Here is a 27587-nt window from a genome sequence, read left to right on the forward strand (position 1 = left end):
CGAACTCCCCCCGGCACCCCCCCCCCCCCCAAAAAAAACCCCTCTGGCCCACATTAAACAGTCCTTCAAGTTCAACCACTGAAGGAAAAGAAATGAGACCGAAGATCACGTCCTGAATCCGGCTCGTTAGTAAAAACGTCATACACGGCGCACGCACCACTGATTACTAGCGCCCATTGGCTGCAAACGCTCGAACTGCGTTAACTTCCGGTTCCAAACGGTGCAGAAAGTGCTGGAGGTGACGTCACACTAACGAACCGGATATTCCTTCAACAAAATAATGCCAAAGGGGGTTACCGGGAGAAAAGATATCTTACAGGTTTCCAAGGTTTACTTCTGGCGTGCCTACATATTAGTGTCACTCAGGAAATCATAACTATTTAAAAATCATCTTCCTGTCTCATTTTGTGTGAGGGGGGGATGCTGGAAATTGTAAACCTAAAAAGGTGAGGAGATTGTAGAGGGCGCTATACCAAATTAACGGTGCGGGGATAATTGTCTGGCATCCAGTATCCTAAAACGCTGAGCGAAGGTAAAAGAAGAATCATTAACGAGGAACCAGGCGAGTTACAATAACTTGTACGTAATTTACATTTTTCCCAGAAAGCATTGCGCGCCATATTCCCGTCTTGTTTTGGTTATGGAAGAGGAGTGTCCAAACCAGAAAAGGGAAGATTAATCTCGATTTTCACCCGTTAAAAATCCTTCCTTGAACGGGGAGGTTGGAGATAAAGACTTCAGAATGACTATTCTACCTAAAAAGAAGGCCTCGCAGGAAAAGCGGGGCCCGGAATCGGGTGAAAATCATCAACATCACGGACACGGTCACCACTCGTCGTCTCACAGTCACGGCGCCCACGGGCACAGTGGGACTGGGGAGGCCAGGGGCGGAGCACGGCCCAAGTCTCGGAATTCTCCGCCTCGGTGGCCATCTTCAAATCCCCGAGACGACAGACTTGTCTCAGTGTCGTCGCATGATTGTAGGACTTCTTTTGATGGCCACGAAAGATTGGATGCCGGGGGTCATGGCCAGAATAAACGAGCGAGACACAGATCCTCCCCCCATCGGCTGGACCATCAGGCATCGGTGTCGTGGCTCCAGCACAGGGGGAAGGTTGACGATGATAGGAGGGAGGAAGGGGAACGAAATGAGGAGAGCGAAGAGGGGGGTTGTAATAGCGGGGACGAGTATGATACCCAACCATTTCATAGCGAAGAGGTGATTGGTTTAAACAAATAAATAAATGCTTACTCTTTCAGACAAGTTGAAACTTGAATGGTATTTTGTAATGAATGGGCAAAATCCAAAGAAACACGGGAGCTGATTTCACGAAACTCGTCCTATCTTGCGACTCATCTTAGATCTTAAGATGGGTCCCGCCACTAAGATTTGATTTTAGTTAACATGGCTAAGACACGTCCTAAGACCGATTTCACTAAACCCATCTTAAGCAAGATGCATCAAAACTACCCACTTGATAGCCCCATAAATGTGGCCTATTTACTGGACTGCCTCCGTAAACATAGGCCACACGTCCACATGTACAAAAATCGTGTCGACTTTGCCAAATTTTGATTTTCACATTTAGGCTTAGTTTGTAGGATTTTTTTGCTTTAGAAGCATACTCACCCACTTTAGGCGAAGTAAAAAAAAAAACATGTTTAGCGTCCCCGCCCGCTTCCTTTTTAGAGGCCGCCTCCTTTTTTTTTTTTTTTTTTTTTAAAGACAAAAATTGATAAGTTTTAACGATCTCTGACGAAAGAAATCGTATTTTTAGACTTTTATACTGTGTATAAAGCTGTGGAAATAGTCAATGAGTCCAAGTGGCGGCCATTTTGAAAAAAGCTGGTAACCATCTTGAAAAATAGCCCGGCCGCGTTGTCTTGAAAAATGTGTCGGGCGGCCATTTTGAAAAGAAAAAAAAAAAAAAAAGGGCCTCCTCCTTCCTTTTTGTCAAAGAGGCAGGACGCTAAACATGTTTTTTTTTTATTTTGCCTTATAGGCTAGTCAGAAAGTGCTGCCTTTTTCAGATGTCTAATTTTTGTGAAATTTCATGTTGAAATTTTGATACGCAAACATGTAAAAATGAATCTGGAAATTTCACAAAAAATATACATCTGAAAAAGGCAGCCCCTTCTGATTAGCCTATAAAGAGGGTGAGTATGCTTCTAAAGCAAAAAAACCCTACAAACTAAGCCTTAATGTGAAAATCAAAATTTGGCAAAGTCGACACGATTTTTGTACATGTGGACGTGTGGCCTATGTTTACGGAGGCAGTCTAGTAAATAGGCCACATTTATGGGGCTACCCACTTGATGGCTGTTTCGTGTGTTTTTTTAACAGTTGAAAAGAAATGCGCAAAACCAACTCATTGAACACAGAAATTGTATTTGTAAACACTGATTGTACATCTCTATTTGTTAAAGATTGTTTAAATTACACCATAAAGCATTAAAATTTAATGTGTTTTTTTTTGGACGCACACACTTAAAGTTGGCATAAGTAAGAAACACTCGGCATCTTCACGATAACACTGCAAATTCATTGATAAGATATATCGCTGTGACTCGGTCTGTGTTATGAGGGGGGAAAAAATGATGATGTTGCAGAAAAAGTTTGAATTTATATGGAAAAGTTCCAGTGATGATTTCTTTGCTGATTAGGGTCTGTCATTCAAGAGAACATGGTAATTCTTTCCAGAATGTGTCCAGGAGAGATCAAAATCCAATGGCCTAATTTGCATTTGTACAATCTCAAAGAAACTTCACATGGTTGCAAATGACTGGTTTCCATATTTGGATAAAGCAAATATGACATTCCAAGGAAATGGACAAATAAGATACAATTACACATGTTGCTTTTCCAGCATCAATATTGTCTTGTGCATAACTAGTTTTGTTTATTGAATAGTAAAAATGTAATCTGAACCCTAACCCCCTAGGCCCTTTTTGCTAGGAACCATCCTCAATCCTCAAAAATCCTCCATAACTGTCCGGAGGACTTTGGAGAATTGAGGAGGGTTAGGGGTTAAGCTTCAGGAATGTCTGATGCAATGAACGGAAAGCCAAAAATGTAATGAATTGCATATGCAATGTGTTGACTCTGCCTGGATTTCATTGGAACATTCCTAAATAAGCAGCCTAAAGAAAAACAAAAAATCTCTAAAAAAACAACTAGTTTTTGATCTTGGATTTCTTCAAAACCTACACACATTTCTGCTTGATGTTTGACTTAACATACATGTACCTTGTAAGTTGAATTTATGGTAATCCTTACTTTTAGGACACCTCTATTTTTTACAAGTTCTGTTCAAAACTGACTTTTGCAGATAACTGTCCAGTACCAAAGTGACTTTTGCAGGCTAAAGCAGTCTTTTTTCTTCATATAAACTCATGATAGTTGTAGTTTTGAAAGCACTTTCGAAGAAAATGTGACTTTCCTACCTTTTTTTGCAGTCAGACGTGCATGTTGTAGTTCTCACACGCGTGAAAGCCCTACATAATGAAAGCCCGATGCTGATTGGCTGCTAAAAAAATTAATTAGTCTGGTTCCCAGACCAAAAGATTCTGACTACTTCTGAATCTTTTGGTCTGGGAACCAGACTAAAAATAAATAAGTTAGTCTGGTTCTCAGACCAAAAGATTCTGACTATTCCTGAATCTTGTGGTCTGGGAACCAGACTAAAAATAAATAAGATTGTTTTTTAATCAGCCAATCAGCATCGAGCTTTCATTGCATCACGCTTTCACGTTTGCCATCTTGGTTTTTGAGTCTGTTTTCTGGTTGTCATCGTCGTCTTTTACCCCTGAATTTCCCTCATAAATCAAAGCCCTGCCCTCTTTCCACAATATTAAACCTGCTGATATTCAAGAAGGTGTCATTGCCAATTGTTCAGATGTGCCAAGAAGTATCAGAATGTCAATTTTGAGTGTCATTTAGTCAACTGTTCTGGTGAGTCTTTCCCTTCCTATATAGGAACGGGGTCCTGAAAGTAAGGATTACCGAATTTATATTATGATGGGTTGGCTCTATGCAAAAGCACTTCCTAGTTAAACTTGTGAAACAATTGCTGTAAATCCTGGTTAATTGCAATCATTCTGAAATGTTTGTTGCAGTCAAATAAGGAGCCTCTTGCCCGCTTGTTGGTCCCAACTTTGAAGATTTCTCTTCTTCTTTTTTGTTCAACCACACAGCATGAAAGAATGTTTGAGAAAGCCTTGAAAGAGAAGCGTAGTTTTATCATCAAGCAGATGTCGCCAGATGGAGCTTGTTTGTTCCGAGCTGTTGGTGAGTAGACAACTCCTTATTTTGTCTTCAGAAAATCACAGTATTTCATTTGTCCTTGGTTTAATTTTAATTGCATCTTGAGGGGACAATTCACAGGTGGGCCCAAGACATCAGCTTAGTCCGAAAATTTGGGACTCTGAATACTGTGTATGAGATTCCCAAACCTTAACATGCAATACAAGAAAATAGACTGGCATCTGAAACAACCAGTCCAACAACTCTTCAGTACTGCATCAATCAACTGTCAGCTGACTGTGCCAAAAGAAATATCTAGGATGTCGGGTACTAGGCAACTATTTCTGGTCATTTATCCATAGTCAGGCACCTGACTAATGACAATGAATGAAGAAGTCAGTCTTGTCAAACAGTTGGACCATGGATGGACATGTAGAAGTCTAGTCTTTAGCCTCATTTTGAAATCACTTGACTTCCCTCTCTTGTGCAAGCCATTGCCAAATATTGAAGAAAAGTCTCCTTTAAAAATTGAACTGAGTCTTCAAACTTGGTTGGTGAAATACTAAGAAACTTTTCTTTGCCCAGTGACAGTTTTGGAGAAATTAGCTGGCTAAAGCGTGAGTAAAGTTGGCCTGATCCTCTTGTATCGTTTTGAGCACTTAAGGTCCCAGTCTGACATCAGCTAGTTTATTGATTGATGCAGACAGATAAACCTTTTTTCCTCTTAGGATATTTTAACCTAACTCTTCCAAATCCTGCCAAAAGTTAATTTCGCTTTCCTAAATAGCCCTGGTGCTATTAATCCTAACTCACCTCAATCTTCCAAAAGCCTCCTGGCGGTTTTGGAGGCTTTTGGAGGCTTTTGTAAGATTAAGAATTAATGGTGTTTGAGTAACATGAGGATTTTGGAGGATTGAGGATGAATGGTGTTTGAAGAGGAGAAGGATTTTGGAGGATTGAGGATGAATGCATTTTGAGAGGCAGGACTGTTTGAAGATTTTGAAGGATTGAGGCGCTGGGTATCCTTCATTTGAACATAAGTGCTAAGTTTTGGAGGACTTTGGACGATTGAGGAAGGTTCCTAGCAAAAAGGGCCTGGGGGTTAGGGTTAATACAAAAATATTAACATTTTTGATAAAAAAAAATTGTTTATATTACTCGGAACATTTACCAGGTTGAAGAATGAAGACTTGTATTTGAAAAGAAAATTGAATTAAATTTATTTGTATAGAGAAAGCAAGGGAAATTGCTTTTTTGACATGTGTAATGATGTGTTTGCCTTATAATATAACTTAATAACTGATATTCTTCTCATTTTGTTAGTTTTGTTGTATGACTCCGGTTGGAATAGAACCCTAAACCACTTTGTTCTTTATGTTTCCTGCACAGCTGATCAAGTCTATGGAGACCAAGAATGGCATGGCATCGTGCGTGCTCACTGCATGGATTACATGGTGAGTGCAAGTTTTAAAAAATGGAGCTGTCAAAAATGTGCATTTAGAGAAAAAACTTAATAATTGTATAAATACAAGGGAAAAGTCTGGCACATGAAACAACCATCACTGCATCAGTTCTGTACAAGTTTACAAACATCTGATTTTGTTTTATTCTTTTGTGGAGAAGTTTTGATGTAATTTGCTTTCATTCATTAACAGACGAAGAATGCAGATTACTACTCCCAATACGTCACTGAGGACTTTGCGACGTACGTGGCGCGGAAACGCATGGACGATTGCCACGGCAACCACGTGGAGATGCAGGCCCTCTCGGAGATGTATAACCGCAACATTGAGGTCTTTGTCTACAGTACTGGTAAGGAAGAAGAACTTTGGCAAAATATGATCCTCAAATTATTTTCAAAATCCTCCCCCCTCCACCAACAAAAAAGAATAACCAAACAAACACACCCTCCCCCCCCCCCCTCACAAAAGTAAAATTAAAATAAAAAATCCCCATGCAGGAAAAAAACTATGGGAATATATCAATGCCTATTTATTTGCCCTAACCCCCTAGAACTTCCTCAGGACTACCCTGCTAAATCCAACAAGAGTCCTTCTGGAGTTTCCTGCTCAATCCACTGTGCCTTATTTTCAGTTGTCTGCTAGATCCAGCGGAGTCCAACTTGGCGTTATAATGCGGTTCAGTTGCCTGCTGAATCCAACATATTGCAATCAGGAATGTACACAAGGGGTTTACTGCTCAATCCAACAGGCTCCATCGGGTATATGATATATTTAGATCCTGTTGGATTCAGCAAGGTTAGGGTTAAATAAGTCTTTTGCAAGCCAGATTGTTATTACGAAAAATTAAGATCTTATCAAACAGGAAATTTGGTCTGAGAACCAGGACATCTGTTGTAAGAATTTCAATGGATGAGACAGGAAAAACATGTCTGTCAGATGTGTACATTTCTGATATGTCACCAAACTCCTCCATGGATATTTATAACTATGATATCAAAGGATTGGATATTTTAGTAAAATAGTAATCTTAAAAAAAGAGGAAGTAGGATGCCTATCAAAAGAAATGAATATACAGGAAAAGTATATAGGAAAACAGTCATCTGATGAACATGTTTTTCCGTCAGGCCTGTACTTTCATGATTTGTAAGAGAATTATTCCATTGATACATATCATTATGACATCTTTAGGCCAGGCAAAATGGATTGGACAGTCTTTCTTCCCACCTAGTATTCCTAGTTTTCCTATTTTTTTAAAACTTGCTCCTACTTTTTCTACTTTTTTTTTCTTGAAATTCTTACTTTTTCCTACTTGTTTGACCCACAACTCCGGGAAAAAAAAAAATCTGAAAGCCCGCAAAAGTCCTACTTTTATCCTGATTTTGTCCTCCAAATTCCTACTTTTGTCCATTTTTTTTTGGGGGGGGGGATGTTGATTCTTCTGTTGTACTTTTTCACCTGGGTCTGCTTGAAAGCCTACCACCTTTTTAACCAAACATTTCTTCAGTGTCTTCAGTCAACAACTTTCTACCTGTTTGTGAGCTACAGTGCCATGAATTCTTTTGAGGAATCCTTGGTTTAATTACTAAAAATAAATAATAACAATAACAATACTTTCTTGTTTAACTTCTGTTCACCAGAACCAATCAATACCTTTCACACCATCAACAAGACGGACAACGAGCCGATACGAGTCAGCTACCATCGCAGCATCCACTACAACTCGGTGGTCAACCCTCACAAAGCTACAATCGGCGTCGGTCTGGGAATGCCGTCGTTTGTGCCAGGGGTGAGTAAAAAAACGCAAGGAAACCAGTTTTGTTAAGGCGGTCTCAAGAGCTGTTGCAGTGGTACTGGGTGCGAATCCCATACTGATTGATGGGACAGGATTTTTTTCTGGCTGGCTTTGGGGAATGTTAAAGTAATTTATTTCTTTGCAAGAAAGTGGCATTCGTTTTCCTGTACAGTTGAATGCTTTGGATGATTCGGGAAAGTTTCCAGCAAAAATTATTCAGGAAATTAGAATTAAGGAAAGTTTTAGTTATGTATGCGGACCAGTCTTGATAGCTTTCGTTACGCAAATGAAAATAATTTGGGCTAAAAATAAGCGTTTATCAGCTCAAATGTTTTATATCTAACCCTATTATTGAAAGACATCTATAATGAAATACAAATTTTTTTGGCGTAACCAGTTGAAAGTTTAGCTGTACATGTTGAGAAAACAAAGAAATATTTGTGCAATTTTTGGGGTCTCTTAACTGGATTCCGTTGCTGAAGCATGTAAAAAGTGTGCCCGCTGGCCTGAGTTTTGAAACCACTTTTCAGTATTAGTTTTTTAAAATGATATCATTGTAGGCAGAATAATTTCACATGTCATTTGATACCAGTCCTATCTTTACTTCGAGCAAGCTTTCTGTCATTCAGTCGGTAGGTACTTTCATGGGTAGTTGCAAATGAACCTACGTGGCTAAACCCTAACCGCCCTGAATCCTTCAAAATCCTCTTTGCCTAAGTAGAAGAATTTGGAGGATTGAGGTTACATGGCAAAAGTGCATGACTGATTTCGTAGGATGCACTTTGTCAGGTCTTGGCCCGGACCTTGTGTTGTTTATGCTCAGCCATGCATAAATATAGGCCTTGATTATGCTTGAAATCCTCCGTACTGCTCCAGGATGTCACTGGCCAAGCCTCAACATATTGAGTCACTGCTGCATGATTTTGCAGGATTCAGGCAGTGGTCACCCCTCCACAGACCATATTCAAGAAATAATTGAGGAATTTGCAGGATTGAGGCTTTATGCTATTTTTCCATGAGGCCAATTGGATGATTTTGCAGGATTGAGGCTACATCCTAGCAAAAAGGCCTAGGGAGTAAGGGTTTTAAAGATTGTATCTCATTTTTTTTTGGGATCATTTTTCTTGTGTCTTGCTCAGCTTGCAGACAAATCTCTGCTCCGCGAGGCTCTCCGGCACTCGGAGAACACGGAGCTAGAGACGGCCATGTTGGAAGACAAGCTGCGGGCTACCGACTGGGAGGCTACCAATGATGCCATCGAGGAACAGATCGCCAGGGAATCTTACATGCAGTGGCTGCGGGATAACGAGGAAAGAGCTCGGAAAAAGATGGTGAGTGCGATTGCAGAGAAACGAGTCTCACAAAGTTAATAAATAAAACAACCAAAAGTAAAATGAAATACGTGATATAAAAGTGATTTAGGGTGTGATTTACTGTGTTCATGCATGAGATTTTTCAGACTTTGCCTTCAATCAGACCTTTTGAATTTGAGAGAAAGACAGTAGTATAGAAAGAAATGCATCTTTCAGACTTTTCATCCAAAATTTCAGACCTTTTTCAAATTGACAATCTCCTCCCTTAGGATTCTGTGTGCTAACCCTAACCCTCCAGGGTATTTTGGCTAGAAACCCTGCCAAACGCAGCAACATGCAACACTTGTCTAAGTGACAAGCCTGCTCAGTGTAGCAAGATCCATCAGGTCAAAAGACTCAAGGCCAAACTGCCTCAGAGTCTGTGGTCCCCCAACGCAGCAGGATACAACTCGGGCATTGTTCCATGGGACTAGCTCTCAGTGTCTCAGAAGTGGCCGGTTTCTGCACTGGTGTTGGTAGCATTTTCCATCAAAGTGCACCAGACTTTTCCACCTGATGCACTGTGCTGCGTCTGGCAGGGTTAGGGTTAATCCTCATTTTGCCAGAGTGAAATTCTTTGTGAAGTGTATAACAAGGTACAATTCATAACTTTGAATGGGACTTGAAATTCCTTTGAAGTACAAAGAATGTGTTATTGGCTTTCTACACAGTGGTAAATTTCGTTTGGGATTCAGGAAGATTCTTGGATAAAAAGAGCCTAGGGAGGTAGTTTATGTAGAAAAGCAAGGTTTTTAGCAAAAAGTGGCAAAGCAGAAGGAAGTCTCTGGAGGGACAGGACAGAAATTTTCGAGAAGAAACAAACAAGGTAAACTCATCAAATCAGGGAAGAACTGAAAAAAAAAATCCATCTACACGTCGGCCTTTGTGAGATTCGAACCCACGTCACAAAAGTGAAAGTTGAGGAAAGTATCAGAAAATGTCTTGTTTTTGTTATATACTTTTAACAAAAAATCTTTCTTTAGATCCAACCAGCATCCGCTACCTGTAGCTCGGCCCCTCCCGACTCCCCCAACTGGTGGGAGGTGCCCCCTACCAGCGGCTCTTCCAACAACTCCCACCGATCGCACCACGCAGCGGCCCATCATCACCACAACCTCCCGACCGGCCCAGGCCCAAACAGCCCAGACCGGGCTGAGGCTGGTACACGCAGGAGCCCACTGTCACCCCCGAGCCCTAAGCTAGCAGGCCCCTCACTGACCGGTAAGTGTTGTGTAACCCATAAGTAGATATGTACAGTGTTTTTTGGGGGGGGGGGGGTGTTTAGGGTGGTTTGGGGCAGTTTAGGGTGGTTTGGGGCAGTACAAGGAGTAACAAGCGGGGTGGTTTGGGGCAGTCCCTTGTGTGGGAAAAAATGCCATTTCGCACATCACAGCAATTGTCAGTGGACCATTCATGCCTGTAATTCAAATGGTAGGCATTGAATGATTAGAACATGACAAAGTTTTCGGTCAGGCGAAAACTCGGTCGTAGGCTTTGTGAGAAATGTACACTAACCAGAGGTGCGCGGGCTTATGACCAAATCCAGAACATTTGATGAGATGGAATTTGCGTCGGGGAGGGGAAAATTTGATGTTGGGTTTTGACCTCTGCAGACATATTTTATAAAATATTTTATAAGAAAAACCCACAAGCTTACTCGGGTGGGACTCGAACCCACGACCTCCTGCTTACTAGTGCAAGACGTCTTACCACTCAACCACCGAGCTTGCGAGAAGCAGGCCCTCGGACAACACTGGGTAAACAGTGTTTATGAAATACGAAGGGCAAAAAGCAATATACAAGTTAAAAATCCAGAACAGTCCGTTGTGAACTGTAGTGTGGGTAGCTAAACTTGAGCATAGAATGCCTAATAGCTGTCATTCCGTCAACACTCAGATCAAGAAGCAGGCAAGCTGGGATCCGCCAAGCAGAGGTCTGCGTCACCCCTTGTGGCCGCGGGTCGTAACACCCCTAGCCCCCCTGCTGGACCCTCTGGGATTTCCCCCTCCGCCTGCAATGTGCCGCTGCTTCAGGATATTCCACCTACGGAATACGGTAAGCAGTCAGTCAGTCAATCAATCAGTCGATCAATTACCGAAATGGTGGGGGAGTGTGGCCAAGTGGTTAGAGTTCATGACTCATGATCAGAGGGTCAGGGGTTCGAATCCAACTGCCGAGTGTATGTTGTATACTTGGGCAAGCCACGTCAACTCCAGTTGCCTCTCTCCACCCAGGAGCTGGGGAGTAACCTGCGATGGCCTGGCATCCCATCCAGGGGATTAGAAAAATTCTCTGTCTTTGCATGCCACTGAAACCGGAGATAAACACCAGACTGATAGGCCATTGGCTCGTGAAAGACTTTACTTTCTTTACTTTATAATTGGGCAGGCTTCAATAAAGAGTGTGCAGGCTGTTTGCGGACTTCCGCATGCAAGCTGCATCAACCCTAACTCACCAAGGCATTTTGGCTAGAAACCCTGCCCAACACATTAACATGCAACACTTGTCAAAGTGAGAAGCCTGCCCACTGTAACAGGATCCAGCAGGTCAAAAATCCCCAATGCTAACTTGCCTCGGGGTCTCAAATGCAACGGGATACAGCTGTGGCATATTTTAAAAAGTCAAGATCGGTATTTCAACTGCGCAGTTGCACAATACATTCCCTAAACACCATACATTTCTACGGGCCTGGGTTTGTGGAATGACTTGATCAGTCTATAAAATCACAGTCCTCTGTGGGCAGATTTAAAATCAGTTTCAAAAACTATCTTGTGTCCCATTATTTAGCATATTTTTTCCCGTCCCGACCAGCTATTTTGCTCATTTCCTCGTACTATGTAATTAATCTCCTTATTATGTCAATCTTTGAACCCAGTTGTCTGTTTGTTTGTCAGTTTGTCCTTGTTTGTGTTTCATTTGTGTTTTCAATTGGTTTGTCTGTTTTTCTTTAAGTTCTATTAAATATTATGTTTACAGTTTTGCATTTAAATATAGGCTTGCCCCTATAAGCTTTGTTTTTTTAACATCATGCTTCCATCTTTAAAGCTACTTATAGTTCTCATGATGCTTTTTCTTTGCTTTTGATGGAAATGTTATTGAAATTTAATGGAAAGATTTGACGATTTTCCTTTTGGGATAAAATGTTTGTTACATGCGTGCAAAATCCTAGCAGGTACCAGCAAAATTAAAGAAATTGTCTTGTACCAACTTAGTACCAACTTAGGTGTTTTGTTGTAAATTTTTCGTCGTCTATTGGATTGCATGAAAAATGGCAGAATGCAGATTCAGTTTCTATGTCACCCATAGACATGTGTGCATTTAAAGATATAGTCCATCATTTGTAATTTGTGCATTTTGTTTGTTTGAAGCAACAAAAGTGTTCAAAATCTAATGAAGGATACTGAAAAACTAACCTGATGAAGTTTTAGCTCAGCTTCAGCTGTATATTCCGAGAAAAAACAGCATTCTAGGATCTCAATTTCAAATCAAAAGTTGCTGAATCATGTTTTGAATTGTTTTGAATTGCAGCTATACGCGATGTCGCGCACTGATCCGACGAATTATAGCAACCGCGTGCGCCTGTGGGTCATGCCAATGCTTGCGCGCGCTGCGCCGAATAACAAAACGAACTACTAATTTAAATTTTCCTACGGTGCATCTTAAGACGCACCGTTGGAAAGGCCTTTTTTCGTTGATTACTTCAAAATGATAGCTTGCCAGAAAGATTAATTTCACAGGGAGTTTAGTCCACTTACTATCTTTCAACCAAGTATGTTTTTCAACAATAATACGCCAGTTACTTTTTCGGATGGCAGTTTTCGGATTGACAGTTCGTGCACCGGTATTGGTGACCCAATGCCATAAGATCCTACAGAACTTTACACCATAGTTCCACTGTGTGGCATCTGACAGGCCTACTTTTATCCCCAAAGATTCAGAAATCTTATTTTGTGTGTGATTTTCTTTCATTATGCAGGTCTGTCTGAGTGGGGTACCGAGGACGAGATCCTGGCCTCTGTCCTGGCCCAATCGCAGCAGGAATACTTGGACACTCTCAAACAACATCACTCCTCCGGCAACACCGACAGCTAATGTACATCCTGCGTGTAAATAATCATATCATCATATATATGGAACCCCCGGTTTGAATTTTTTTTCTTCTACCGATAGCAAATATATTCAATATTCAACCCTCTTTGCTGTACATTTGCAGATTAATTGTTGGGATGAGGAAAAAATTAGTATGTGGTCGTGGTCTAGGTGTTTGGGAATTTATTCATATGGGTGGTTGTAACGTTGAATATTAATAGTATATCTATGGTTGAATCTAAAACCAGGCGAATCAAGGAAATACTATTTGGTTTGTTTCAGTGGCGATTGCCAAATTATGCCATGCTAGGTTTCCTTTTGAAATTCCGAAAACGTTTCCTTTTTGAATTCCGGAAAAAAAATAACGGGGGAATACCGTAATTTTCCCGTTACTAACCTAATTAAATATGGCTGTGTTAAAACCAGGGAAATCATGGAAAATACAGATGTTGACCTATGTTTCAGTATATTGTGATACGACAGGGTTCCCGCGATAAAGATAAGTAGTATAACCAAATTATTATATTATATTTTAACAATTCCTGATTCAAATTTGTCTTAAGCAGCTTAAAAAAAATTTAAGTGGCCAAAAATGTGCAGGTTGTCAATTGTGTCCTGGTTTTACATAAACTCATTGTGTATTTCGTCGGGATATTCTGAAGACTGGCCACATTCTGCCATTAGCCGTCAGAGCCAGTTTTAAATAGTCTGAGTATGACCCGTTCTCCACGGAGCCATATCTCCGGTCGAACGTCTGATGTATCTAGGAATGCAAATTTATGCGATGCTACACACTAGCCAAACGGAGTTCGTGACATCATTTCATTCCCAAATCCGGATGAAAATTGTGATTTGTCGATTCAGATCCAGTGTTTTTGACGTCATTTCTTCAGTTCGTGACGTCATTTCATTTCAGTTGGTGACGTCAGTTCGTGATGTCATTTCATTCCCAAATCAGGATGAAAATTGTGATTTGTCGATTCGGATGCAGTGTTTTTTTAAATAAAACAATGGCCGGACGCGCATAGATCTACAAAACCTAGACACGACCGTGCTTGGCCGGCTCTATTATTGCTTGGCGTATCGCGTAATATATCGTTACTGAGCGTGTGACCGCAGCCAAAAGAATAATAGATGTTGTGTCTAGGTTTTATTTTATTTTTTTAGATGTCTATGAAGCGACGCCTGGTATAGAAAGCGTCCGCTGAATGGTCAGAATCTCGAGGCGAAGACGCAGGTTTTTTGCATAATTAATCGCCGAATCTGCCTACATATAGACTAGTTTTAAAAGGAGTTTGAAAAAAACTTGGGCATGTTTGAAATCCATCCAACATCGTAGCGGAAAAGCTACATAGGTAAAACTAAAAAACAGCACTCCAATAGTGTGAGAAAATACATTTGCGATACAAAATTGAACAAAGACGCATTAATTTAAGAAAAACATAGAATTATAGCCAAATATATGTGGTCTGTAAAATACACAGATATTTGTAGTATTTGATATTCAGATAAAACATTTTTGGGAGGGTTTTGTTGTGCACATGTAAAACAAACAGCTTGTAATTGCAATCTTTTTAAGCTAAAAAGCAGGAACAAATTTCAAATTTTTGTTTACAATAATGGCTGAAATGATGGTGTGGGGTTTTGATTAGGCTTGCTATTTTGTATGAATTCTGAAAGATTCTTTTACTGCCAAGTTGAAACCAGCATAATCGGACAGACAGGGGGCTTTAACCCTAATCCTGCTAAATGCAACAGAAAGCTACAAAGGTAAAATGTTGTTGCATGTGGCAACCAACTCAAGTACCGTGCTCTGTTGCATCTTGTTGCATTTAGCAGGGTAACTGCTCATAGTGCCAAGGCGATACAACAGAATCCACTGTTGCAGTTTGTTGCATTTAGCAGGGTAACTGCTCGGTGACAAGGTTGGTGCACACTGGGTTCACTGCACAGTGCAACAGAATCCACTGTTGCAGTTTGTTGCATTCAGCAGGGTTCTCATGTGAGTGGAGTTGGATATTGTTGCATTTAGCATGGTGCCTGAAGAATACCCAATGGGGATTAGGGTTAAAGCGAAACTTACTGAACAAAACAATTGTCCCTTGATAAATGTATTGTGTTGCTACTGTTTTTGACTAGTTCCTTTCCATGTTTTTTTTTTTTTAACTAAGCAACTACATTGCAAAGCACCATTTTCAGGCTAAGCAGTCCCGTGAAAATTTGTCCAACATTGGCTTGTGAACTAATTAAACTAAAAGCAAATATGCTAGGCATTCGGGCAAAATGAGACAGTACTGGGCCGAGATCAAAATCAAAATTTGCAGGTAATTTTATTCTCTTTCCTAATAGGAAAGAGAATAAAATTCTCCTTGCAATACTGTTTGTTGCACTTCAGTCGGACATTCCGTTGACAAGTTATGGCTGTGTAAAGTTCAGATTTATCGACATGTCAAAAAAGTAAAATACTGGGAAAAAGGCCTTTCAAGTTTCTAGTCGTGAAACTGAAAGATGCCAATTGTAGTTTTTTTCTTAAAAACACTTTCATTCCACGATTTTTATACTATTTCTTTAAAATACGTGTTGCAGACATATCAAACATTACAAATATCAATAAATCTGAAAATTGAAAAAAAATCACCCCCATTGTTTTTTTTTGCATTTTTCTCCACTTCGGCTTGTGCCCAGTTCCGTCTCATTTTGCCAGAATGCCTCATTTTGCAAGAACGCCTCACATTATAGTACTTGGCAAATTCATGTCAAAAAAAGGGTTAACTTTCAGTCTTGATTAATATATATGACATGATGGTTTGGCTGGTGACCCTTTTCCCCCCCCCCCTTAGTTTAACAAATTCTGAGCACAACCAGCTCAAAGACATTGATCCCTGCTATGAAAATTCAGCTGCAAAAATTGTGTGAGAAGTGCAACAACTAATAATGCCGATATAGTTTTCTTTGCCAATACAAGGGATGTGCGTTACTGCGTTTATATGCAAACAGTATTCCCTGAAATTTAAAGTCTCTAATCTGTCATTCTACAGAAAAATTGGTGAAAATGTATACAGGTTACCTTGGTTACCTGATGAATAATGTGACAGATATGTGACACTCAATGTTTCTTCATTCACTTTGTGAATCTGTGTATTTCATTATTCAAAACGTCGGTGGAGTCATCAATTTTGTCTTTTTGTGTAAAAAAAAAATGTTACAGATTATTTTTAAGTTTAGACACAATACAAAAATGTATGTTTTGTTGCCAATTGTCAATTTTTATTTGAATTTTATTTGAAAAGAGTTGCACATAATGCATCAGTCTATTTAATGCTTTAAACTGCTCACGTATTGGAAGAACAGTTCTAGATTTTTGTTTTTCTTTTGGACATATCTGAATGTTTATCATATTAACTCGAAAACAAAAATAAAATTTTGTCACTGAAGCGTCGTTTTCTGTTTTGTTCTTGATTTTTGTGTTTGACAAAGTAGGACTGCCAACAGGGAACTGGATCTACAGGGCGAGTAAAAAAAAAAAAACCCAAATGTTGGGACCATGTTTTAGTGAAGTTCTGCATGTAGCACTTTCAAAATCTAGGCTATGAAAGCCAAATTCATTGGCTTTCTTGTAGTACAAGAATCATTCAAATCACTCATGTACTTTTCAAGTTACATAATTTTAAACAACCACCGTTTTAAGGTTCTGTCCACAGATCACAAAAAAAGTTTGTGTTCTTTCAGCAAAACGAAAACAAATCACATAGGGATGTGTGAATTGTTTTCATTTTGCTGAAAGAACGCACACCTTTTTTGTGATTCGTGGACAGAACTTTAAAACGGTGGTTGTGTTTAAAATTCCGTAACTTGAAAAGTACACAAGTGATTTGAATGATTCTTGTACTAAAAGAAAGCTTATGAATTGGGCTTTCATGTCCTAGATTTTGAAAGTGCTACATGCAGAACTTCAATAAAACAATAGTCCTGACATTTGGGTTTCGTTTTTTTTAATCGCCCTGAATATACTCAGTTGGTAGAGCCTTAGAGCAGTGTTCAAGAGATCAAAGGTTCAAATCTAGCCCATTTTTGTTCTTTACCTGCAACTGTTAGGTTTTAAGTATTTGTTTTTTGCTTTTAAAAAACTGACAAATCTCACCCCCCCCAAAAAAAAATTATTTTGGCTTTTAATTGAATTGTGCTTCACATATGTGATGTGATCAAACTAAATGAGTCGTTCGTCGACCCTGGTCAATTTATTGAGAGCACAATCTCAGTATTACTGATGTGAAAACTGCATGCTGATACCATCTTTAGTTCAAAAAATTATGGAAGTCTGAACACCAAGAGATGTGATGAAGTGATGTGATGAAGTGGCCCTATTTTGGCCTGAATCTCCAAATGAAAGTTCCCGACAAACGACTCGGTTAGCTTGATTGCATCACACATGTCCATAAATTTCCTCGGGACACTTGTTTGTTTGGAAATTGGATCACAGAGAAGAATTTATTTATTTTCCTGTGTATACAGGGTGGATAAAAAAAAATGAAACCGAGATATTATTGCTAATTGGAACAGAAGTAGGGCACATGTGAATCAAAGGGAGATATCCTCTGTTAGGGTTGAATCTCCTCTTTAAAATGACACCCTGATCATGTCATTTCATTCACGGTTGACTGAGCAGTGACCAATTTTATGAAAGGGTCTATTTAGAGACTTGCACCACTTTTCATGGTGAAATCTCTTTTTTTCCCACCTGCCTTGATTGGCAACCATAGCCTTGCACTCTGTGACAATTGACACAACTAAAACCACAATTGAAAACTGGCGCAAGTCTCTAAATAGACCCTTTCATAAATTTGGTCACTGCTCAGTCAACCGTGAACGTAATGACATGATCAGGGTGTCATTTTAAAGAGGAGATTCAACCCTAACAGAGGATATCTCCCTTTGATTCACATGTGCCCTACTTCTGTTCCAATTTGCAATAATATCTCGGTTTCGGTTTTTTTGATCCACCCTGTATATTTCATGTTCTAAATCATTGAAACCAAAAGAAAAATAATGTAAACCAACAGGAAGATCAAGCCCAAAAGGAAATGTAAAATTGTTATTTTTACATGTACCGATTCCACTGAAAACCTACCGTAAAAGTAACATTACATATCGGCATGAACAGAACTGAACCGACTTCCAGGCCTACAGTGGGGAATGAAATCAAATTTAAATGTGGTTGGGCTGGTTGGATCTAGCATAGCTTGCTTGAAATCAACTTGAACGGGAATTAATACTGGACAGTTGCTGCCAATGTTTATAAAACAATTGGGGTTCAGGTTTTTGTTAACAGCGACACCAGAGATGTCACTGCAATGATTTGGTGTCAACAGGGATAAACAAAAGTGGTTGGAAAACACCAGGTTAAATTTAAAAAAATATATATATTACAAAAAAATATTGATAAACAAATTTTTTGTTAGTCAAGATAAGCTAACCAGATGGGGCTCACATCTGCTCATAAGATATTTCAAGCCCCCCCCCCCCAAAGAACAACCACAAACAAACAAAAATTGGAACAATGCTTTATTTTTTATTGGGTGGAGGAGGTTGCTCAGGTAAAAAAGATTAAAAAAATTGTTTTTAAAGAAAGTGGCCTGCAAGACCAAGTATCCCCCCAACAAAGTGAATTTCATAAAATGATACTGTTCCTCTCAAATCAAGGGAGGGTATGTGCAAGGGTGGATCCGGGGGGGGGGGGGGGGGGGGGGGGCAACAGGGGCCAAAAAATATAGAATAATTTTTTTTTTTTAACTGACGTCGCAATAAAGGCAGGCACTGCGTACACCACCATCTTTTCCTCAAAAAAAAATTGGTAAAAGTGGTCAGAAATTGCCTCAGATCGCATGCACAGAGCATCTAGAATCCAAAAAAATTCCGGGGCCCTTAAGCGGGCCCCAAACCCCTCGTCTTAATTTTTTGGACCCACTTTTTGGGGGACCAAAATTTTGTTTGGCCCCCCCAAAAAAATTGTGTTCTGGATCCGCCCTTGGGTATGTGCACATAACTACACCCGCAGACGATTAAACTGCAAGAAAGTTTAAGGTGACAGGGGTACACTTGGTCATGCGCTTTCCCAACGTTTGCCAATGTCTTGGTTTATTATGTTAACAGAAACATGCTACAAGATTGTGCAAACATGGAACGTAATGACACGGAACGTTATGCCACATGAACGTGCAGTCCAGTGCACGACTTGGCTCTCTGCACAGCACAGTACCATCCACAGCTTCTGAACGGAGTAAATCTTTTCTTTTTTTAACTCGATGTTCAGGCCAAGGCATGGGAGTTATTCTCCACGTACATGCACCAGTCCTGTTGAACCATACTTACTGGAGGCACTGTCCGTGAAATCATATCATCAAATTTAATTCAAATTAGAACCCAGTCATAAAGGCAGTAAAGCTTTTCATAATCTAACAGTAGGAAAAAGAGTAAGATTTCAAATTTGGTAACAAGCAGGCAAGCTGAACTAACAGGGAAGCGACCCACTAGCAAGATTAGGACTGCCTTTTTTTTGGGGGGGGGGGGGGAGGAGGGAGGGGGCTCATTTTTTGAGATATTTTAGAATTGGATTTCCTGTTGTTGCCAGTTTGATATTAGCTGCTTGCACTTCCAAGGAAAAAGCTGTTAATAATAATAAAAGAGCCATATAGAGCGTCGATATCCGCCCGAAAGCGTTTATGGTGCTAGCTCAAAACAACTTGCAGCTTCAACGGACCAGATGCAATGAACAATGTCAAATGTCTGTTGACAAAAAGGACACGCTTTTGTGGGTTTTTTATTCAGCTATCTTGCAGTTATCTAGCGACTACACGGATGGTCCCCTCCTGATAGAACCAAGATGAGCTTTACAGCTCCCAATCTTTTTCATTATCCCACTAAAGTCTAATGTGAACGGACCACTTCTAACTTTGGCATTACAGTTGACGTCCGTTACACGTCATTTAATACTTTAGACAAAGGACCCAGCAAACCCAAGATTCCGCACCAAAAAACCCTTCTAGTATTCTTTCTTATTTTCATCACAAAAACCACAAGTATTTGCTGCCACACCAACACAAGCTCAACAAGAACGTGAGCTTAAGGCTTGAACTCTGGGTGGATTTCCAGCTTAAACTGTATTCAAAAACAGCATATTGTAAACCTTCCCACTTATGTTACTCTAAAATGCCTGCCGGCCAGGGCGTCACCGCCAAAGATTTTTTGTTGTCAGAACTGCGGTTGGCCAACTTCGAATCAACTCCGCCCGACTTTTGCCTCAACTGCATGGACTTCTTCATTCGCTGTCCTATCACCTCCGGTGATTCGTAGCGTAGTTGATGTCGGTTTCACCACTTGCGATTGCCCGAGGAGTTGAAGATTTGGTCGGCGTCGGGGGCGCCCTTCGGATGGTGGAATCTGGGCTTGCGTTCCTTGGGCACTACGGGCGGCACGACAGTGGCTGGTTTCTGGAACTGTGCCAGCATTTCTGCGAGATAGGAGAACAATACAAAGGCTATGAAATAATTGGAATCAGTTCTTTTAAATTTCAACAGTGACACTGAATATCTGTATCTATACATTTTACTGGAGGCAAATTCCACGGAACTGTTTAACTTTTAAGTCCACTTTGTGGAGTGCCGTGGCCTAGTGGTCTGGAGCATTGACTTTGTGGTCTGCGGGTAATTCTGCAGGTTGTGGGTTCGAGTCCAGCCCAGGCTATGGTGCATGCACCCTTGAGCAAGGCGCTTTGTCACTCATTGCTTCCCACCCGGGAGTAAATGGGTACCTGTGAGGGCAGATTTGGTTACTGTGAGAGGTCGAGTACGGCCAAGAGTGCCGAAATGGCTGCCTACCGGCTGTGTATGCTCCCCAGGGAGTTGAGAAGGTTACAGGAGTGTTTGCCGGTTGAACAGGGGTAATAATAAATGTAAGCCCTTTGATACTCCGTTTAAAAGCGCTATATAAATGCCTGTTATTATTATTATTATTTAACAAAGAAGTTGTGCTTAGTTGCACAGGTACTATTGTACACGGTAAAATGAGGGCACATGCTGAGGTTAGGATTTGAAGAGGGATATGCTGAGGGGAGTGGTTCAAGGAAGGGCGGTGGGGGGGGGAGCAAAGGCTGCTGGGATACCAACCTTGATAGTCTTCCTCCTCCTGTCTGTCGTTGATGTTCAGTGTCAGTTCCTTCAGACGCTTTTTCTCTGCAAGCTCCAGCTGCAATCAAACATATTAAGGAAAAGTAATCATAGTTTAGGATTCACAGATGTGAAACTTTTCACCAACTGAATTGATATACATTGTGACATCCAAAAGGAATGCTCTTTAATTGTTGGTAAATGTTTTTAAAAGACAAATCTCTTTCGAAATCTCTCTCTAAAATCATGGCCGATGAAATACTATCACTACAATCTGATCGTCCAAAATGATCAGCAAAGGGACTCAAACCAACTTTAAAGAGGTTGTGGAATGCTCGAAGACATTTCCGTCATTTTTCGGGTATATGTAGCCTAAGGTGTGATGAAATAAAAACGACTATTGTTTCTGTCATAAAATGAGTACAAAAGGTACTTTTGAGAGCTGTTTTTCAAGTCCTGTCATGCCTGTTTCGACCCGAACGTGCAATTTGTGTAGCACAAACGAGTCCTGTTTACCGTAATTTCCTGCGGATAAGACGCGTCTTATCTGACTTTCTAGACCACAAAAACATCGCTGCGCCTTATCTACAGGTGCGCCTTATCTGGTGTCGCTTGAGTTCAAAGTGACGGTCTTTGTGTGAAGAATTCTTTCAATGCCGCAATCAATAATGCGGTCAACCAAGGCTCAACTCTCCAGACATTGTGACCGTATTTTCATTCCAACAATGCCGCGATGTGTTGATCCCCCATGATCGTGCTTTCATTCCAACAATGCCACAATGCATTGATCCCCCTTAGTGATCGTGCTTTCGTTCCAACAATGCAATACAAACGTTTTTCTTTGTGGCCGTTTTTTCATTCCGAAAATGCTGCAATCAGAATTACTGAAACGTTTGGAAATCGCATTCACTCAAGTTCCATTGTGTGAACGTTGAGGGTGTTTATTGTACAGGATATCTTCGAAGTCTGCTTTAGACTTAGGATAATATGAAGTACTAATGTCAACATGACAATCGGCATCATTTTGAAACCGAAGTCAACAAGGTTCCTCCATTCACCGCGTTTTGGTGTTGCTCAAAGGTGTGCGGTTGGTTTTTTCTGCAAGCCTGAAGATCAAGATGAAAACAGTGCGAGTCGGTAAAAGCGGCTCAAGAAAGCGTACTTCCGGCCCGAGCGCCATGTTATGCATACAGAGACCGCACGAACCTCAGTGCACGTGTGGCCGAACATTTTGTAGAAACACGCTGCGGTGTATCATCAAGTCCGAGCGGTAAAATCTCGTTAAAATATATATTTCAACGGACAAATACATACACAGAGAAGAGAGATCACGTTCTGAGAATTAATTTGCGGAAATTCTCTTTCTCCACCGATGTATGTTATTTTCTACGATCCAAATTCGTCCTGATACGCTACTGTAGTCATACACGGAACATCATGGTCCGGTACCGTACGTAGGCCGTAGTCACTGGTTCCTGGCCCACATCATAGCTTCGATTCTGTAAGCATGCGATGGGAACCAACGAATACTGATGGCACTGCTGCCGCACGGAACATCGTACAGCGGCATGGCTTCGACGACGTGCATCACAAATGCGTCAGAATTACAGGCCTTTTCGTCAAGATTTAGCGTGTCAAGATGAAATAATATCGTGTAAACGATTATGTTGTGCATGCAAATGGCGTGTGTAATATTACTGTGCGTATCGGCGGCTGATTTTCCCGTGTCGAAAGTCCAAGTGCGGACAGTGGTCACATTTGACCATTTCTCATTTTACTATCGTCTCGGTAAAACCTTCCAAAAAAAAAAGTCCAGTGCGGACACGGCTTAATTCATCCTCCGAATAGTGTGATCGTTCTAAGGCAACACAATGGCCCCTTTGTGGCGATGTACCGACACCGGGTGACGCCTGGTGTTCTTCTGTGTGCGGTCAAACATGCGTCTTATGCGGCGGTGCGCCTTATCTGTTGGCGTTTGAATTTTTTGGGGTGATTTTAGGGACCTGCGCTTTATCCGCCGCACGCCTTATCCGCAGGAAATTACGGTATTACGTCACGATTTACTGTGTTTTGTTTGCTGCCCGCAACGACGACTTTTACACAAATTGCACGTTCGGGTCGAAACAGGACCTGAAAAATAGCTCTCAAAAGTACCCTTTGTACTCATTTCATGACAGAAACAATAGTCGTTTTTATTTCATCACACCTTAGGCTACATATACCCAAAAAATGACGGAAATGTCTCAGAGCATTCCACAACCTCTTTAAATGTGGATGCAAAACTGATATATAAAAAGTTGTCCCTCTTTCTCAGAAAGGTTGTCAGAATCTGATAAAGCAGTTTCAGGAAACAAGTCTGTATTTGTTCAGGTATTAGGTACCCCAGTAGCTGTCCCAGACCTAGATAATTTGGTGTAAAAATGAATGAACGACAGACCTTCTCCCTGTTCCGGAGGTTGGCGGCCAGCTCGGAGGACTTGGGCACCTCAAACTCGTGGTAGTGCTGCTTGTTGCCGCGCCGCATCATCAGCACAAAGTTGACCGATTCTGCCTGCTCCTCCTCCTCGTTGTCATCCTCGTCGTCCGGGCTGAAGATGTCAAAGGTCATCTTCTTGGGGCGGGGCCGGGCTTGGGCAGGGATGGCTATATCCTGCTGGGGCACTTTGATAGTGTCCACGTTGCGTTGCTGCAAAAAGGGTAGTATTAAAAAGATTTGATGACGAACGCTATTTCATCCTAATATATTTCAATGATGTTCTCCTTTTATAAGAGACTAGCAAGTCAGTCCAGAAGCTTTTTATAGAGCGTGCAAGTTGACCTAAAAAACCTGCGAGATTCTCCAAAAATACAGCACATCCGGGCACCATGTATAGGATCTACAACTTGTGTAATGTCCTATATTTTGCATTTATTTTGTTTTCAAAAGAAAGCATTACAATTTACAAAGTATTGAAAATATTGCGAATTGATGACTATTATAGAATTATTCCGTTCAATCAGTCACGAAAATTACAATTGGGTAAAATTCAAACATGGGAGTGTGTGACCAGACTAGTCAGTGTTTGGTACCAAGACATTCACAGAAAAAGTGAACGTGGACTGGCGAGACGTACATGCTCTATTAGGTCATATTTTGAATTACAAATTCTCAGATCTAGTAACATTATTTTCATCTGAAAATGAATAGTGTAAAAATTTGTTAACAGTAGTAATGTTTAAATATAAGTCACTAATTGTGAATTTATGTTTTTTGTCAATCCCCCCCCCACCTCTCCACCCAAAAAAAGGCTGCATGACACCAACCTAATTCACATTTTAAGTTTTAAATGGCCTATAAATTTTTGACAACCAAAAAAAGAACTCCCACATGGCTTAGCTGCGAATAGAGACCTTTATGTTCATGAGTTGGTTGATCTTTGTTCTTTCTTCAGTGACGTCTTGAAAGACTGACCAATGAAATGAGTGAATCGGCTAATGAATATTCATAAGGTTTCAGTAGTGACTTCCTACCTGCACACTATCTGACAGCATTTTGTCAAACTCCGAGGTGAAATCATCGTCCTCGTCGCACTTGATGAGCTTGGGGCCTCCTGTCAAAACGGTCACCTGAAATAAAAATATAATAAAAATACTAATCAATATTCAGTATGTATAACTATGCCATCAGTGGTCAAAATGCAAACTTGTGTCTGTATGAACTCAGTAGATGGCCTTGATGACAAACTCATGAGGGCTTGTGAGAGGGACACACCGATTGATGCCCTGGTTTGTATGCGTGCGGCATGAAGTACGCACGATTAGTTCATTCGGAATAAACACTTACTGTGTCATCTTCTTCAGTTTCCCCAGCCGAGTCCAGGGCCATCTGATCATCCGTCCCCTGCAGTCCAAAAGAAAATCCATGTTGATCAGGCAATGCTGTGTGGTTTTATGGAGAATACCAAGTGTTAACATGACAGCTGTTCAAACTTTGTTTGGAGAAGGAAGGAAACATTTAATGATTATTTTGGTTTTCACTTCGGAAAGAAAACCTGTTTTTGTTATTAAGCAAATATTTTCTTTACTGAGCACAAATCTGTCCTAGTAGCTCAATTGATTTGGCCTTAATTTGAAGAAATGTCAGAGCTGTTAAATAATCAGAAACAATGACAGAGAGGAATGATTTTTGTATTAGTTCATTTGAAAAGCTGGAGACAAGGACTTGTGATTGAATTGTGATTTATTTGTGATAGACTTGTGATGGACTTGTGATTGACTTGTGATTGACTTGTGATTGACTTGTGATTGACTTGTAATTGACTTGTGATTGACTTGTGATTGACTTGTGATTGACTTGTGACTGACGTATGACTGACTTGTGATTGACTTGTGATTGACTTGCGATGGACTTGTATTTGACTTGTGATTGACTTGTGACTGACGTATGACTGACTTGCGATTGATTTGTGATTGACTTGTGAAAGACTTCTAATTGAATTGTGATTGACTTGCAATGGACTTGTGATTGACTTGTGACTGACGTATGACTGACTTGTGATTGATTTGTGATTGACTTATGACTGACTTGTTATGACTGTGACTGACTTGTTATTGACTTGTGATTGCCTTGTGATTAGCTTGTGACTGGCTTGCAATGTGACTTGTGATGACCTGTGCTGGCTTGATTACAACTCTGACGTAGTATTTTGTGCTTGTCATACATCACCTCTTCATCGCCAGTATTCTGGCTGTGCCCCTGGCTCTGACTGCTGGTGGTGTGTCCCTCCCTGCCCCCTCCACCTCCCCGACGACTCACGCCTTCTGATTCCGAGTCCGAGTCTGAAAACTCCTCGTCCTCTGTGATGCTGGTGAACTCAACTGCTGCACATGGCCAACAAACAAAATAACCAGGAACTTCTTTGAACCATGCTATGAAAAATGGATTGTGAGATTTCAAAACCCAGTTCTGCAATAATGTTCTATTTCACTAAAAACTGATCAAGTTTTAACAACACTTAATGCTCGATCATACTTCATGCTAATGCGAAGCCGATTTGTGATGTCAATGGCAAATATACACGTGGCTGATTTTTTCCACTATAGCAAATATTGTTGTTAAAGGTAGTACACAACATTTGCCAAAAACTACCAAATTATTACGAAATACCTTACTTGACAGAAAGTAAATAATAGTCTCAAGCATCCTGTGAAATCATGGCACCTGGTGTGCTGTCATTTTCAAGAAAAGTGGAATTTTTCTATCAACTGCCAACGATGGTCGGCCGACTATTGTTGGAAAAAATTGACCTTTTTTTCAAATACTGCCCTCAATTTGTATTATGTCGGAGACTTCCATGCTCTTATAGAGGACGAAGACCTTTCAACTACATTGATGTGATTGGCAGAGACACCCAATGTGAAATTGAAGACCTTCCGTACATAATGAGGGATGAAGACACCTGGCGTGGCGTTGTGAACGAGATCTCGGTTGTGACCGACAGATGATGACGATGCCCTCAATTTACCAAATTTAGTTACTTCACATTTTGTTTGCAATCGGTTACACATGTGTGAATGGGTGCAAGCCAGTTCCAGTGCTCTACCAACTGAGCTATCCAGGCCTATGTTGGTGGTTCCAATACCATTGTTCAAGTAGTGCTAGTCAGAAGCCATTTCATTTTTATTAAGCCTCAAGTGTTTGACTAATTCCATAGGTGCATGGGTTATTGCCAGCCGTAGCCATATAATTCAGATAAAACCTTAAAAGGGCTCATTTTCTAGTCTGGTACCTGCTGTGGTCCTGGTCTCATCGCCTTCGGTGATGGTGCCAAGCTGCTGGGAACCAGGCGGCTGGGGGTTGACTGATGCCAAAGCCATCTGAATGATGCCTCCTGTTGAACAAGACCAGTGCAAGAGGTTGATGGGGAAAAAGGAGGAAAAAAACAATCTGATAGTTGATAATTGAATATTTAAGCAAATAATAATATTTAAGCTGACCCAAAAGTCACTTGTCATACGGCCAATGATGCACTAGCCAATCTCAAACTTTAAATCCACTGAGATATTTTGAGGCTGCATTCAAAAAACACTGTAGCCTCCGTGCAGTATGGTGTCCTGACTCCCCCAATGGCCCTTACCATGCTTTTGGACCTGTTCCTTCTCCAGCTCCGCCACAGCCTCGTTAGCCTCCTCCAGAGTGGCGCAGATTTTCAGTTTAGGTCGCACCGTTTCCAAGGTGTCGGCCAGGGCGTTGTCATTGTCGAGGGGGAAGGGATGGACCAGCGGGTTCCATATCGGTAGGCTTCGCTTGTACATGATGTATTGCTGTGCAAGAAGAGAATGTACATTGAACCATCTGCCATTACAATCAATTAATTAAGGCAGTATCAAGTACTATCTTCTTATGAGCTCTAATCAAAGAGTCTTGCCAATTCTCTGAATTAAATTTGCAATTATTTTTATTTTTAAATTTTTTTTTTTGGGGGGGGGAGAAAAGTTACCAGGTGG

At 40.8% G+C, this 27587-nt stretch overlaps 2 protein-coding genes across 3 annotated transcripts in view; one reads left to right on the forward strand and one right to left on the reverse strand.

The window, feature by feature from the left end:
- Positions 1-608: 608 nt before the first annotated feature.
- Positions 609-14537, forward strand: LOC119737906 (OTU domain-containing protein 5-B-like). Its single transcript, XM_038212552.1, has 9 exons — positions 609-1219; positions 4195-4288; positions 5633-5697; positions 5899-6055; positions 7344-7492; positions 8638-8829; positions 9834-10071; positions 10747-10905; positions 12827-14537. The coding sequence occupies exons 1-9, from the start codon at positions 743-745 to the stop codon at positions 12940-12942; spliced, it is 1647 nt and encodes a 548-aa protein (XP_038068480.1). The 5' UTR covers positions 609-742; the 3' UTR covers positions 12943-14537.
- Positions 14538-19562: 5025 nt separating this feature from the next.
- Positions 19563-27587, reverse strand: part of LOC119736896 (regulator of nonsense transcripts 2-like) — a 36467-nt gene continuing 28442 nt past the window's right edge. The window contains exons 26-33 of one of the 2 annotated variants that reach the window (XM_038210919.1): positions 27218-27404; positions 26870-26971; positions 25807-25958; positions 24925-24981; positions 24612-24707; positions 23539-23787; positions 21102-21180; positions 19563-20446 (exon numbers count right to left, since the gene is read on the reverse strand). In XM_038210919.1, the coding sequence (XP_038066847.1) occupies positions 20307-20446; positions 21102-21180; positions 23539-23787; positions 24612-24707; positions 24925-24981; positions 25807-25958; positions 26870-26971; positions 27218-27404 (1062 nt within the window). In that variant the 3' untranslated portion in view covers positions 19563-20306. Of the gene's footprint in view, positions 20447-21101; positions 21181-23538; positions 23788-24611; positions 24708-24924; positions 24982-25806; positions 25962-26869; positions 26972-27217; positions 27405-27587 lie in introns of both variants that reach the window. The other variant, XM_038210918.1, reaches the window with a different exon arrangement.

This window comes from Patiria miniata, unplaced genomic scaffold (assembly GCF_015706575.1).
Source record: "Patiria miniata isolate m_02_andy unplaced genomic scaffold, ASM1570657v1 HiC_scaffold_3, whole genome shotgun sequence".
Classification (NCBI taxonomy): domain Eukaryota; kingdom Metazoa; phylum Echinodermata; class Asteroidea; order Valvatida; family Asterinidae; genus Patiria; species Patiria miniata.

Coding starts and splice junctions, on each gene's coding strand:
- LOC119737906 (XM_038212552.1), top strand. CDS start 743: ATGACTATTCTACCTAAAAAGAAGGCCTCGCAGGAAAAGCGGGGCCCG. Junction 1,220..4,194: donor AACCATTTCATAGCGAAGAG/GTGATTGGTTTA, acceptor TCAACCACACAG/CATGAAAGAATGTTTGAGAA. Junction 7,493..8,637: donor TGCCGTCGTTTGTGCCAGGG/GTGAGTAAAAAA, acceptor TGTCTTGCTCAG/CTTGCAGACAAATCTCTGCT.